General features: G+C 41.3%; 1 protein-coding gene across 1 annotated transcript in view; it reads right to left on the reverse strand.

Moving 5' to 3' along the window:
• Window positions 1-11042, reverse strand: part of LOC145400495 (glutamyl aminopeptidase-like) — an 87407-nt gene extending 76365 nt beyond the window's left edge. The window contains exon 1 of the mRNA XM_080273039.1: window positions 10290-11042. Coding sequence (XP_080129165.1) covers window positions 10290-10933 — 644 coding nt within the window. The 5' untranslated portion in view covers window positions 10934-11042. The remainder of the gene's footprint in view (window positions 1-10289) is intronic.
• Between the last annotated feature and the right edge of the window lie 3624 nt (window positions 11043-14666).

Raw genomic sequence — 14666 nt, forward strand, 5'->3', positions numbered from 1 at the left:
GTGAACGCTTGCAAAACACTTTGCTATCCCCTCCATCCATAATCAGCCCCCCCCCTTCCTCCCTCTCTCTCTCTCTCTCTCTCTCTCTCTCTCTCATGTTTCTATTTACTCACCTCTCTTTTTTCTTCTTACCTTCCTCCCTCTCTCTCCTTTCTTATCTCCTTCCTTTCTTCTTTTCTTTCTGTTTCCTTTCCTTTCTTCTCATTTTCACCCTTTCCTTCCCCATTCTTACCTTCCTCCTTCCCTCTTACCTTCCTCCCACTTCCCTGTTACTTCCCTCCCTCTCCTCTTCCATCCTTATTACGCCACATCCTTTCTTCCTTTTCCTTTTAAGCCTCCCTCTGTCATTCCATTCCTCCCTCCCTTCACATATCTCCCTCTCCCTCCCTCCCTCCCTGCCTCTATATATCTAACTCTCCCTCCCTCTCTTCGTCCCTCCTTCCATAATTTCCACTTTCTCCCCCCCCCTCTCTCTCTTTCTTCCTGCCCCCTCCCAATTTATCGCATCCTTTATCTCCCTTCCCTCCCTCAACACCTTTTTCTCTCCTTTCCTACCTCCCTCCCTCCCTTTATCATGTACCCACATCTATTTTACCCTTGCTCTTTCTCTCCCAACCTCCCTTTTTACTTCCCTTTATTCTTCCCTTCCTTTCTCTACTTTTACTTCCCTTAAATCATACCTCACCTTTACTTTTATATCTCCTTCCTTCCTTCTTTCATCCATTCCTGTTCATTCCTGTCATCCTTCCTTATTTTCAATCTCCATTTCTTCTTCCTTTACTTGTTTCCTTCTTCTATTCTCATTCCTTATTTTCAGTGTCCCTTTCTCCTTCCCATCCTTCCTCCGTTCTCCTTCCTCGTGCCTCTCCTTTCCTTCCTACCTTTCTCTGTTCCTCTCTCCGTCCTGCCTCTCCTTCCCTTCCATTCTCTACTTGTCTCTTCCTCATGCCTCTCATTTCCTTCCTTCCTCTATTCCTCCCTTCCTACTCTCCTTCCTCTACTTCTCTCCTGTCTCTTTTTTCCTTCCCTTTTTCTTCTTCATTTTCTGCCTCCTTCTCTCTCTCTCTCTCTCTCCCTCCCTCCCTTAATTTCCCCCTCCTTTCCTTCCTTCCTCCATCTCTCTTCCTTCCGTATTTTCTAGCTCTCTTCCATATTCTCTCTCTCTCTCTCTCTCTCTCTCTCACACACACACACACACACACACACACACACACACACACACACACAGATTCCATGGCACACGTTAGACTGGTGTACAAAATATAATGAGGGTATTGTTACCTCCAGTTATCATGACAGTATCACCATTGTTCTCTGTTTTCTTCTTCTTCTTTTCTTTATCACCTACATTTTGTTATTTTTCATTACTAACATCTTCACCTTTATTTACCATCTTCATCACTGGCTTCATGATTTTGTTACTAATTTTTGCATTTATCTGCGATTCATTTTCAATCCTTCATTTACACCATCATCTTCATTTATCAACACTGTATTCGTCACTCTCTTATCTATTTTTACATTCATTTTTATCTATCATTTGCATTACTACTGTTACCTTTATTTACATTATCTTCATCAATAGGCGAGAAGAAAAAATTAATAATGGAATAAGAAAAAAGCTGGGAATAGATGGAACAGTGGTGGGAAAAAGTAAGGAAACAGAATAAATGAATAAAATTTAACGGGAGGGATAGATGGTAGGATAGACGATAAGAAAGATGGTGGGAAGGAAGGGAGGAAAGAGTTGGTAGGAAGGAAGGCAGGAATGAGATGGTAGGAAGGAAGGGAGGAAAGAGATGGTAGGAAGGAAGGCAGGAATGAGATGGTAGAGGGGAAGGTAGGAAAGACGGCAGGAGGGAAGGTAGGAAAGATGGAAAGAGGGAAGGTAGGAAAGATGGAAAGAGGGAAGGCAGGACAGATGGTAGGAGGAAAGATAGGAGAGATGGTAGGAGGAAAGGTAGGAAGCAAGGTAGGAAAGAGATGGTAGGAGGGAAGGTAAGAAAGATGGCAGGAGGGGAGGTAGGAAAGAGGGAAGGTAGGAGAGATGGTAGGAGAAAAGGTAGGAAAGATGGTAGGAGGGAGGGTAAGAAAGAGATGGTAGGAGGGAAGGTAGGAAAGATGGTAGAAGGGAAGGTAGGAAAGATGGTAGGAGGGACGGTAAGAAAGAGATGGTAGGAGGTAAGGTAGGAAAGATGGTAGAAGGGAAAGAAAGAGAGGAATAAGGTCAGAATGAGAGAAAGAAGGAAACAAGCACAATAGGAAAGACACTAGGAAGGAAAACTATGAAGGAAAGACACACGGAAGGAGAGACAGAAACAGCGACAAAGACAGACAGAGACACGAAAAAACAGAAACAAAAAGAAGAAAGGAAGGAAGGAAAACGGCAAGCAAGCAAAAATGAAGGAAGCTAAAAAGGAAAAAAGAAAGAATAAAAGACGAGAAGGGATACAAGGAACGAAGAAGACAGAAGGGAGAAAAGATGGAAGAAAAACAAGCAAGAAAAGAATGAAAGACACTTGGCAGGAGAGAAGGAAGGGAAAAGGGAAGAAAATGAAAGGAAAGCATGTAAAGAAAATGGAAGAAAAGGGAAAGGAGAGAGAGAGAGAGAGAGAGAGAGAGAGAGAGAGAGAGAGAGAGAGAGAGAGAGAGAGAGAGAGAGAGAGAGAGAGAGAGAGAGAGAGAGAGAATGCTATGAGACCTTACCTGATCCCCTTCACCTTTAAACAGTCAATCATTCACACAATACAATATAGGTCGATCTCTTTCCTTCACTCATTCTCTTTCTCTCTCTCTCTCTCTTTCTCTCTCTCGTATTTTTGTATTCCTTACCTCTTGTTCACTGAAAGTTTCATTACATCCTGCATTCTCGTTTTTTTCCTTGTTTCCTCCATTTTCTTTAGCTTTCCTTCTTTCTCTCTATTCTTCATTTCTTTCATTGCTTTCTCCGCTTCTTTCCTTCTTAATATCGTTTTTCTTTTCCTGCATTTCCTTGCTTCTCTTCTACAATCTCCTCTTTCTCTCTCCATCCTTCCTTATTTCTGTCAATTTTTTCTTCATTATTTCTTCTTCCTTCTCCCTTCACATCTTTCCTAGAAGTCCGTTTTCCATTCTCCCTAGTCTTATTTCCTCCTTTTCTTTTTTGTTTTTCTCTCTCTTCCCCATACAAATTAAACAGAAAACATGAAAACCAACTACTCATGCTCCCTTTCTTTAACATTACCCAAAGACGTTTTAAGAATGAATTTTTGTTTCCAAGAGAAATGTTTCACTTGCAAGATTTAGCCTGACCTCAAGCACCTCCCGAAAATGACAGCCGTAAGTGCGTGACTGACAATGAAAGCAGCTAAACATACAGTACATTCCCCCAAACTACGACACGCAACGATGCTGGTGAGAGTCGAATTCAGGTGGTGGTACCAGTATAGCCGGGCAACTCCGCTGACCGGTTATTACAAATGTTATTCAACTCAGTTCCTATCCCCCGAAGGATAGTTGGTGGACGGTACGAAAAGGACAGCTTCAACCTACAGTCCACCAGGTTCCGTTTAGATGAGCCTGGGGTTGCAAGCACAACCACGACACGCCACCGTTGCTCTACATTTCCAGGTCCCTGTTATAGTTTCAGATGCATACAAACTGGTGTAAAAAGACCCTGCCCAAAGGTCTCGTGGTCGGCCCGGGAAATGAACCTGCAACCACTCGACTGCGGGCTAAGTGGCTTCCATTCCGAAGAGGAACCAAAGACGGAGTCTGCTGGCGGTAGTATACCATGCCCTAATTTCCAAGAACTTTATCTGTGTTTGTCCGCTTCCTTGCCTTGTTTCATTTTCAAGTCAGTGGTCAAGTTTCTGGGAAGAACCATGCAGATTTTAACAGCACTAGTATGGCAAACTGCATTTAAAATATATAGTTTTAAAACCCCCCCAAAAATATGAACAGTGAAAGTTGGTTGACTGCAACGAACAGACTCACTGTTACCCATGAAACAGAGGTAAGATGAACTACGGTGCTGTGTAGGACGCTTTCACGTGGCTGGCTATTCAGTATTTGCTAGTCTGAACGCAGTTCTGTAGAGATACACATAACTGGAAAAGATTATAGCATACCCAGTCTCCTACGACTCACTTTCAGCTGAGAATTATCGCAAGACATTAGCTGTAACAGAACACCACATCTGTCTCGACCATGTAAGGTTTAATGATGATCAGGCTACTATACTCACTCTCAGCTGGAGAAGTTCGTTTGGCGCTAACATAAACAGAATACTGTAGTTGTCCCGACGATGAGAGGGTTAATGGTACAAGTACTGTATTAACACTAAAGTTACTGGACTCGCTCAGCAGAATTAACTCGTGTTGCGTTAACTGGAATAGAATACAAGAGGTGTCCCGACCATGGGAGGGTTAAGGGACTATCTCTACGCACATTACTCCCCAACACTGACAGCCGTAATGTCAAACTTCAGTGCACGAGGGTGTAATTGTTAAATGTGAACGGCCTGCATTCCACACTGGAGTGCAGACAGCAGTGAAAGAAAAATGTCAGGCATGCTTATCATCATCACATACTCCAAAGGATACCATCAAAAAGTGAGGGCTTATCCACATCTTCGGACTCTCATTTTTAATCCTTTCATTTCTGCGGTGTATTAGTTCATTAGTTCAGGAAATCATACAAGCTTTGGGCGATTTTATTCAACTTAGGATGGGTTGTCATCAGCGGAGGTTATGCTGCATCTAATCCCTTTAGTTCAAGAAGTCTTCCGAAGCTGAATAAAATCGTCTGGAGAGAGCACGAATAAAGTGTAAAAGACGTGCTACGGCTGAAAGAGTCAACATTTCGGATATGGCTCTTCCCTCGAGTGACGGGGGTTGAGGTAGACGAGTTTCCTATCAAGCTTGAGTAGTAATCAAGATCTACAGGTCTTTAGATCTTGGTAGTGATAATAGATCTAGTCCCAGGTTCACCTGAAACGTAAGCCCGATGGACTACAAGCTTAAGCTGATCTGCAGTTCACCATCCTCCTTTCGGGGGGCAAAGAAGTAAATGAGGGACGTTTGTATAACCAAGTAATTAAGGGACCAGTTTATATCGGGGCCACCACATGAAGGCATCCTCCAGCGCCGACAAGCCTGACGCAGATTAAGTTGGCAAACATTTACGATCAAATGCCAGTAGTACCTGTGATTCGTTTTCCCCAGAAAATACAAGGAAACTGCAAACTCTTCCCATGGCTCTTGCCCATCCTGCGAATGCGATTTACAGTTACGACAAAATCCCCCCCCCCCCCTTCTTTTTTAAGTACAAGGGAAGGAAAAAACAGACTCGCACTATCTCTTACTCTTTCGGCAAAAATACATGAAGTTAAAGAGGAAAACTGACTGTAAGTACTGTACGTTTGTGTACCCTGGCACAGGTGTCGTATTCATCATGGATCCTAGCCCATTTCTAACATTAATCGAATCTCCACAGCCGTTTATTATCAGAAATAATATTGTTTTGTCGAATTTTTCCCGTGGATATTCACTACAGTTTGGTTGTGACGAGTTTAGTCGCTGCACGAGTAAATATATGAACATACTCCAACGACCTTATCAAGGAAGGTTATGACTATGGCCGCAGTTTATTCTTTACACCTTGGAACGAGTAGCTTGCTTACATATTTATCATTTTTATCCGAGAAAGGAATAAGATTTGACTTTGGTGAAAAATTTCTTGTAAGCAAAAAATGCCCGCTACAATCGCCTTAACCCCTTCGGCCAGATGGTGTATTTTTGGAAACGACAGCACCTCCAAGACGCCCTGACAGTCAATCACATCCTAACGAGTTTCACACACAAAATGGTTCGCGAATAAAGACACACTGTGCCTCACTTTAGTGAAGCTGTTTACGGTCCCGCATCCATCTGATGTATCTGTGCTTATTTTAATTTTATTTTTGCTAGTGGGTAGGGGAAGCCGTCGTGCTGGGCTACCTTAATCTTTGACTTCGAGTCATAACCTAGCCATAAAAAAAAACAGAAAAAAAATTGATCTGTTGTTGTCTGCTTTCCTGTGTATTCTTTTGTACTGTTTATTGTACTACCGTCCTCGTTTCTTCGCGCTTCATTTGTCACCACCTTTTTGTATTTTCTTCCCACTCTCCTCTCTTCATTCGTTCCACCCTCCTTTCCTTCGTTCCTAAATTTTCTCCTTCCCGTTCCTTTTTTTTTTTTTTTTTTCCTTTCGTCTCTTCTTCCCTCCCTCCCCTCCTCCCTTCTCTCCTCTTCACTTTCCCTCCGTTCTTGAGTGTTTATGTATCAACAGTATATGAGTGAGTAAATTAAAGGTGTGGGTGTTTGATGTTCGTTTAGAAAGATGACTGTGTGTGTGTGTGTGTGTGTGTGTGTGTGTGTGTGTGTGTGTGTGTGTGTGTGTGTGTGTCACACCTATCTTTAATATTTATTTTTATGACACCTCATTCCTTCTTAGAACTTGCCTTACACACACACACACACACACACACACACACACACACACACACACACAGTTACGAAATCATTCTCTTTCAATTATAAAAGTATAGTTCTCTCTCTCTCTCTCTCTCTCTCTCTCTCTCTCTCTCTCTTTCTCTCTCTCTCTCTCTCTCTCTCTCTCTCTCTCTCTCACACACACACACACACACACACACACACACACTAACCTTTCAAGACCGGTTCTGATAATTTTCCTAGTGTGTGCGTATGTATGTGTGTGTACGTGTGCGTATGTACACGTGACTTTCTACCCCTTACGAAACCTGGGCGTGTGTTTCTGAATATGTGTACACGTGACTTTCTACCTACGGCGACCTGTGTGTGTGTGTGTGTGTGTGTGTGTGTGTGTGTGTGTGTGTGTGTGTGTGTGTGTGTGTGCGTACCTTTCTTCTTTTTTTTATCCACTGTTACGACGAACTTGTTTTCCTCAGAGGGTATGTGAAAGTAGATCTCTCTCTCTCTCTCTCTCTCTCTCTCTCTCTCTCTCTCTCTCTTTGAATATGTGTGTAAAGTCTTTCAGCGATTTATTCTCGCCACTTCCATACTATTTTTTTTTTTACTATCTCAAGAGACGGGATATTTATGCTACTATAAAGACCTATATTAATATACCCGTGGGCTAGCTTCACTGACTTCTTCACAACTACGATGCTCTCTTAATCTAATGGAAAGAGGGAAGGAGGAAGGGAGATGGGGGGATAATACGAACATAAGAATGCAGAGAGAGAGAGAGAAAGAGAGAGAGAGAGAGAGAGAGAAATCGAAGGAAAAAGGAGATGGCAGGGGAAAATTATAATGGAAAGTAAAGAAGGGCTGAGAGACGGACGTAAAAACTAAAGTAAATCTTCATTACGTTAATTTAATATGCCTGAATAAAAGTATAATGAGATTCCTCTCTCTCTCTCTCTCTCTCTCTCCCCTTCAAGTGCTACGTACTTCAATGAATAAGAATTCGATCCCTTCAGTAATTAACATCTCTTATTTTATTCTTGTTAATTCCAATAGATTCGAATTTTCATTGAGCATAGGGGATAAAAACTATGTTTAATCCTTCCCAGTTCGAAACTTTTTGCAGGACTGTCTTTTCGAAGACAACACATAATCCTACTGTATCACAGCCTATACTTTATTCACATTAACAGCCGTGATTTTTGTCTTTTTACAGCTCCCGTGGCTTAAGGAAGATGATACTATTGTACTGCAGCCATACAGCTTTGCCATAGCACTTCGTGACTGGCTTCATAGTCTAGCTAGAGCTTCTTATTACAACTCATCATTCAAGAAAGATATATGGCAATCTTAGGCCACATTAAATGAACAGAGTACAGATAGATCACACCTACTGTATAATATGCAAGGCAGTTTTGGCCTCCTCGCCCACGCCAAGACAAATTTTTAATCAGTAGGTGTACTACAACTAATTTCGACTGTGAATTGCCTATTTTGCATTCTGCTTTGGGCAACGACAAACGATTTTACCATGCTTAAGAGGAACTATGACGATTAATACCTTGGTCAGCAATTACAAAAATACTTAGTATTTTGTTTCACCTTGCGATGGAAGATTAAATTCAGATACGGGTAACTGAAACTTGTGAAGAGTTACTAACCTCCTTTTGAGATTTTTGAGTTTAAGACTATGGGTTTTCTAATGATAAAACGTAAACTGACATTACAATTTATTTAGTGCTTAAAGTATTAAAAAATCTCAGACATCGCAACTACAATATTTTCATTTTAGTCCCAAATCTATCCTACATGTGGGAATAACTAATATTTGACGTCCAGGGTCGTCTTTTATATATTATTTTTACTAAACACTTCCGAGTTTATCAATAATATGCGAGCCTTCAAACGTGAGGGGTTAGACACCTTTCACTGACCCGTTCATTATGAAAGGTATTTCTTAAATTCAATAATGTAGTCAGGGGTAGTTTGCAAATATATAAAAAATTAAAAGGATAAACTGAACTGAGAAATTATACTGTCGGTCTGTTTATACCTGACAATGATCCATAACGTCTTTCAGCTCAGTCGATGGCCAGCTGTAGTTAAAGAAGAGGATAAAACTGTCTAGTAACCAAGGACACTAATTCCTACCCCACCATTAAGGCTCACCGAATGCCACACAATCTCGACTTAGTATTGAAGGTGTGAGAGAGGGCTAGTTAAGTCAATCGTAAACAGACCAACTATTCTGGGTAAAAGGATAAAAAAGGGCACACACACTGACTTAACCTAGTGGTCACCAAATGTTTCTTTACCAGTTATATCGTTATCATCATCACTGACGCACCATTATCTTCGCCATTACCTCTATCACCATTATCACTACCATCATTACCACTGCTCCCATTATCATTATTTATCATCATCGTCATCATCATAATTCTACACCTTTCGTCGTCCTCCTCCTCCTCCTTCGTCTTGTTGTCTTCTAGCTCCTCTTTCTCCTCTTACTCTATATCCGTATCTTGCTTCTCCTCCTCCTCCTCCTCATCCTTATCTTGTTCCTCCTCCTCCTCCTTATCCTAATCCTGCCGCTTCTGCTCCTCCTCTGCAGCTGTCTATACCTATCCACCTTGCCCCTAACCTAGAATAATCAACTTTCACTTCTAGCTTTCACTTCCGGGGGTTCCCTGGTACCCCGCTCACCAGACACTATCACAGAAAAACAACAAATATAATCATAAACAATAACAAAAACCATAAACTGCATTATGGCGGCAATGGTGGTTAAAGTAGTGTGAAGAGTGACAAGTATTAGTAATAAAGCAACTGTAATAGCAATACTATACTCGTTTCTAATCCAACTTGGTGTGAAATTGCCACCTCTTCACCTAAAATACTGAGCTGTAACAAGATATTAACATTACAAGCTGTACTAGTCACGAAGAAGTGCTATGAAAAGGATTGAGCCATGCTTCTGTCTTTACCACTGAGCTACGTGAAATATGCTGCAAAGGAATAAAATCTGGTCCAAGTTAAGGTAAGAGCACTACTGTAGCCACTGATGGTACAGGTAATAACAACAGTAGTGACCCAAACCATCAGCAAAACTATCAACAGTATGCCCAAGTAAAATGACCCATATATCCATCATCATGGGTCTGGTTAGTACTTGGATGGGTGACCGCCTGGGAACACCAGATGCTGTTGGCATCCCTACGTGTCAAGTGGGGTTGGTGGAGGATTAGTGCCCCTCCCTGTAAAACAATTAACTCTAAGCCCTTGGCCACCCCGTTTGGGATACATGGCATCTGGCAATGAATGAATGAATGAAAATCATCATCATCCCACCTCTTTTCTTCCCGACAACAGGTGGAGTGAGGTAGGTTTCAGAAAACATGTAAAAAAAGACAAACGATGGCGCAAGAACTAATCAAAACAACATGCCTTGTGAAAATTGGCCACATACTCACTGACTCACCACTCAAGTCCCCGGAATCCTGACTCCACCTCACCATTTCAAATATAATTAAGCGTTAACGCATCACTCACTAAGGTAATAATAATAATAATAATAATAATAACAATAATAATAATATTATTATTATCATTAGTAGCAGTAGTAGGAGTAGTAGTAATATTAATAATAACAGTATTATCATAATTATTCTTAGTCTTATTATTAATAGTAGTTGTAGGAGGAGGAGGAGGAGGAGGAGGAGGGGGAGTATAGGTAAATAGTATTACTAATAGTAATAGCAACAATAGTAGGCCTGAAGAACAGCAGAAAACGAGCTTTCACCGATTCAAGGGGTGACTTACCTCTTCTCTCCAGCTTTGGTCGTGTACACACTCCTGTAGAACCCCACGATTTTCCCTTCCAGCGACCCCTCAAACTCCAGGTACAAGGTGTAGTTGCCTGGCTGGAGCGTCATCTTTGGCAGGACGACCCAGAACTGATTGGGCTCGTACTCGAAGTAGTCTCGAAGCGGTACCACAGCGCCTGAACCACTACGAAGCTCCGTTTTGGTGACGTTCATGTACTTGATGTGTGCCACCAGGTAGGATATGGGTGAGGTCACGCCGATTACTATCCCAACTTTACCTGAAAATAGCCCGGTTTCCAAGTCAGGGTGAAGGTAGAGGTCGTAGTGATGTGGAAGTGTGGTTCTAGGGATTCGATAGTTTGCCTCCCACGGCTGTTTCGGCTGGTTGGTGCTCGTGATTGGTCTGGAGGTGGTGACGGGTCTCTGGGTAGGTCTAGTGGGCTTGTGGGTGGCAAAGACTACATCAGGGGTGGTTGCCAGTCCCCCTGCCGTCTGGAGCTTGCCCGAAGTGGTCTCCGCACCAGTGTCCCGCCAGTCAGGGGCCAGGAGCAGGACGAGAAGGGCGACGCAGACGATGCATAAGATGGCCACCAGGAACAGCAGCGCGGCAGTGGTGCGGCGGACGAACACTTGGCCCATTTTGGGATGTTTTTGTGGTTCTAGGGCCACTCAAAGGGAAGGAAGATTGCTTGGAGGAATTAGACGTACTTTAATGGGATTTTGTTTTTGCTCGAGGGATATTTTCGAGGCTTTTAACGTATTTATGGTCAGGTTTCTGATTTGGTGGCGAAGGTCACTTGATGGGAGGCCTGATGTATTCCGGTGAGACCTGGTCTTCTCTTCAGGCAAGGGGGTCGCTCCAAGGTACTACCTTTTTTTTTTTTTTTTTTTTTTTATCCCGGTATTGTCCGACGTATCTTTTGTTCAACAGGGTATTTTTCGGGGGTTTTGTGTTTGTTGCTGGTCTCTGGTGATTTTGTGGCAGTGGGAGTCACATCAGGTTTTTCTTTTGTACGTAGCCTATTATAGTGATTTTTTTTCCCCCCCCAAAGACTACATGTTATTATTATGTTTCTTTCCTTCCTTCCTCTTCTTCATTTACGTTCTTTAAATGTGTAGGTTGTTTTTCATTAGGTGTCCTGTTCTTACTCGGATGTTTACTTGGCTCTTCACAGGTTTTCCCAAGGACTGGGGTGTTTATTCAGTCGCCCTCTTGGGTATTTATGTTTGCTGTCAGTGTTTAGGTGCTGATTATTTTTTCACACTTTCTGCACGTCTTTAAGGTGTTTGGCACATTTTTGTTGGGTCTTTGGCATGTTTTTTCAGGTATATACTTGATTTTTAATATTATTTTCTTATCGAACTATTGGCGTAAAGAGTGACTTAAGTTTTATTTTTCTGTGAAATCCTTTATAAAATACAAGTGATTTCCAGTCAGTTATCTACCATTATTTAAGTACCTGATTATTCACTTATAATCGGCAGTTATTCAATTACCGAGTTATTCACTCTGGTCCTCAGTGAAGTATCTCTAATCATTATAATCATTTACCGACAATTTCACCCAATTCACCTCTCATTATTCCTTTATTTTCACCTAGCGCAGTAAATTATCATAGTCTTCGTTCTGCTTTTGCTGGCCGTGGAATCTGAAAGTATAAGAACATGTCGGTTAGATTACCTAATAATGCTTACTAGAAAAGCTTTGATGATCTGCGCGGACAGAGAGAGACATGAACCCCCCCCCCCCGCGCACAGATAGAGAGAGAGAGAGAGAGAGAGAGAGAGAGAGAGAATGGTGACGGTAAACGGGCTGAGAGGATGTGAAAGTATAATATGATGACAAAAAAACAAAAACAAAGAACAACAAATAGTAGCATAAAACTGGTTACCAGAAAGAATTATGAGAGAAAGGTGAGCGCAAATGGACACTGGAACTTAGAGAATACCAACCCTGACCTCTTTGTCACATTGGCTTGAGGGCGTTAATACTGCCACCGATAACCCTCTCATGATCCGGACACCTCTAGCACATTCTATTACAGCTAACGCTAAACGATTTTATTTAGCTGAGCGAGTCAAGAAAAAAACTGGAAGAAAATGAGAAAAATACATGATCATCAGAGATTATTAACCCTTTCAACATGAGGGCGTTTCGGCCAGTTTATTCTTGTTATCTCTGAACGATTTTATTCAGGTTTGGGAAACATAGGTGGAGATGAGGGTATTATAACCTTCATTAACCCCTTCACTACTAAACGATCAATCTAATTTGAACAGAATCGTCTGGTGGTGACATGAAAAAAAATTGAAAAGTGATCATAATAATAGGGTTAAAAAGTGAGAAAATGACGCCTCACTGAACAAAATAAGCCGTCTTCAAAACATGCTAAAAATGCTTAAAAGCGACAATATTATGCCGTCAAAATATGATGGCCATTTTAAGCCCTCAAAGTTCTGTCATGAAAACAATGTAAATCCTTATAATAAGATATTATACAGGAAGTCCTCAAAATAAACACCCACCAGAATATTCTAAATCTTCAAAATAAGCTTCATAATAAGCACTCCTAAAATATGCTAAAACTGAACATAATAAGCTACGTGCTCATAATAGACTAAAACTGCTCACAATAAGCTACAAGCCCAAAGATGCTGTGTTCACTATATGGTAAATGGGCTCATAAGCTAAAAGTGTTCATACGCTAAAAGTCCTCAAAATCAGATGTGCCCCCAAATCACTAAACGTTCTCAAAATAAAGCTAAAAGTGAGATATTTGATAAAGATGTTAATTTTTTCATTGCAGGAACAAATCTAGTCTTGTATTCCATAAAACGCCGGACGATTTCACTCAGCTGAGTCATAGGAGTAACAGGGAAGTGGTATCGTCACTGTCAACACTCTTTTCGTCCAGACAACTCTAGTATTTTCGTTCAGCTGACGCCAGACGACTTTATTCAGCCGGGAATGGAAGACAACAAACAGCTAAGTTAAGACGTACACATTTATAAATACTGAAGTGAAAATGGACTTACACTCTAAGGCTCCTATGACTTAGTAGAATAAAAGCGTATGACGTTTGCTGAAGCAGAATATTACACATGTCACGACCAGCAAAGGACTCCATTAGTTAAAAATGAAGTAATGATATCCTGTTTATATACGTATCAATCATCTAAGCCTTTCCTGCTCCATCACGAGCAACGTGGCTACGTAGTCTAGACCAAGGCCTTATTGACCTTGGTCTAGACATTTAGGGCGATTAACCAGTCACTATCTTTAATCGGTAATGTGTGAGCAATAAAACCCAAACAACCCTCAGACGTTGTTCCTTACGGGTCACAGCCAATAGGAGAGTCTTAACCCACTAGACCACAAGTCGTCCAAACTCTTACGGTTACAGTTACCACTCAGCACAGTACATGATTTCCTGAGCTACCCCAAACCATTTGACTTGTCACTCAGTGTCAAGTCAAATGACGGTAGGACTACATCAAATGAGTGGACAGTATGTTCCTTCACCCACCAAAAATGTACTTAAATCTATAAATCCAGAAATAAAAATGCACTTAAATTGGTAAAAATTTCAATAATGACATTTTTTAGTTTAGTCTTGTTACATTCAGACCATTTTCTTAAATTTGGAAAAAAATGTAGTGGACGATTTAGTCTCCATTAAGCTAACCTCAACCTGATTTCTCTCTCTAAGCTGAACAGAATCGTGTGAATGTGGCTAGAATAAAAAAAAAAATCGGAATGGTGACTAAAATGTACAGTACTCAAATCTCAACGTACCGCAAAAGTTAAACAACTTTCTGTATGTGTGTGTGTGTGTGTGTGTGTGTGTGTGTGTGTGTGTGTGTGTGTGTGTGTGTGTAACCCCTAAGACGGTGACGTTGTTTAATGTTTATTCCATGGATTAATGAATTTCATTAGACCGAGGTTAGTTCTTACTACCTCTTCTCTCTTCATGAAGGGGTGTATGAGGCTTAAGCTTAATTTAAACTGCTTGGAGACAAGAATGAACTACACACACACACACACACACACACACACAATTACCGTACTGAATTGGCTAAAAGTAGTCGGACGCGAAGGCTACAGATTAACTCCTTCTGTACAGTGGCCTTCTTATGCTTTATTCTCGCTACTTTATCCTTTTTACTCCAGCTTAGTCTAAAAAGCAATTTCTTCACCTTCAATGCAAGTTGTAACTACTGATTAACACTAGAATATGCTAGTCACGAGGAAATGATATTGAAAGGACGCAGAGCTGTAGTATAGTCTTTCTTTCCAATGAGCTATGTGAAATAAACTGCAAAGGGCAAGAATATGGGCCAAGGTAAAGTAAAATCAGTATCCAGGCACTTT

Source organism: Coenobita brevimanus, chromosome 1 (genome assembly GCF_032717465.1).
Source record: "Coenobita brevimanus isolate Jiangsu-jjx chromosome 1, ASM3271746v2, whole genome shotgun sequence".
Taxonomy (NCBI): Eukaryota; Metazoa; Arthropoda; class Malacostraca; order Decapoda; family Coenobitidae; genus Coenobita; species Coenobita brevimanus.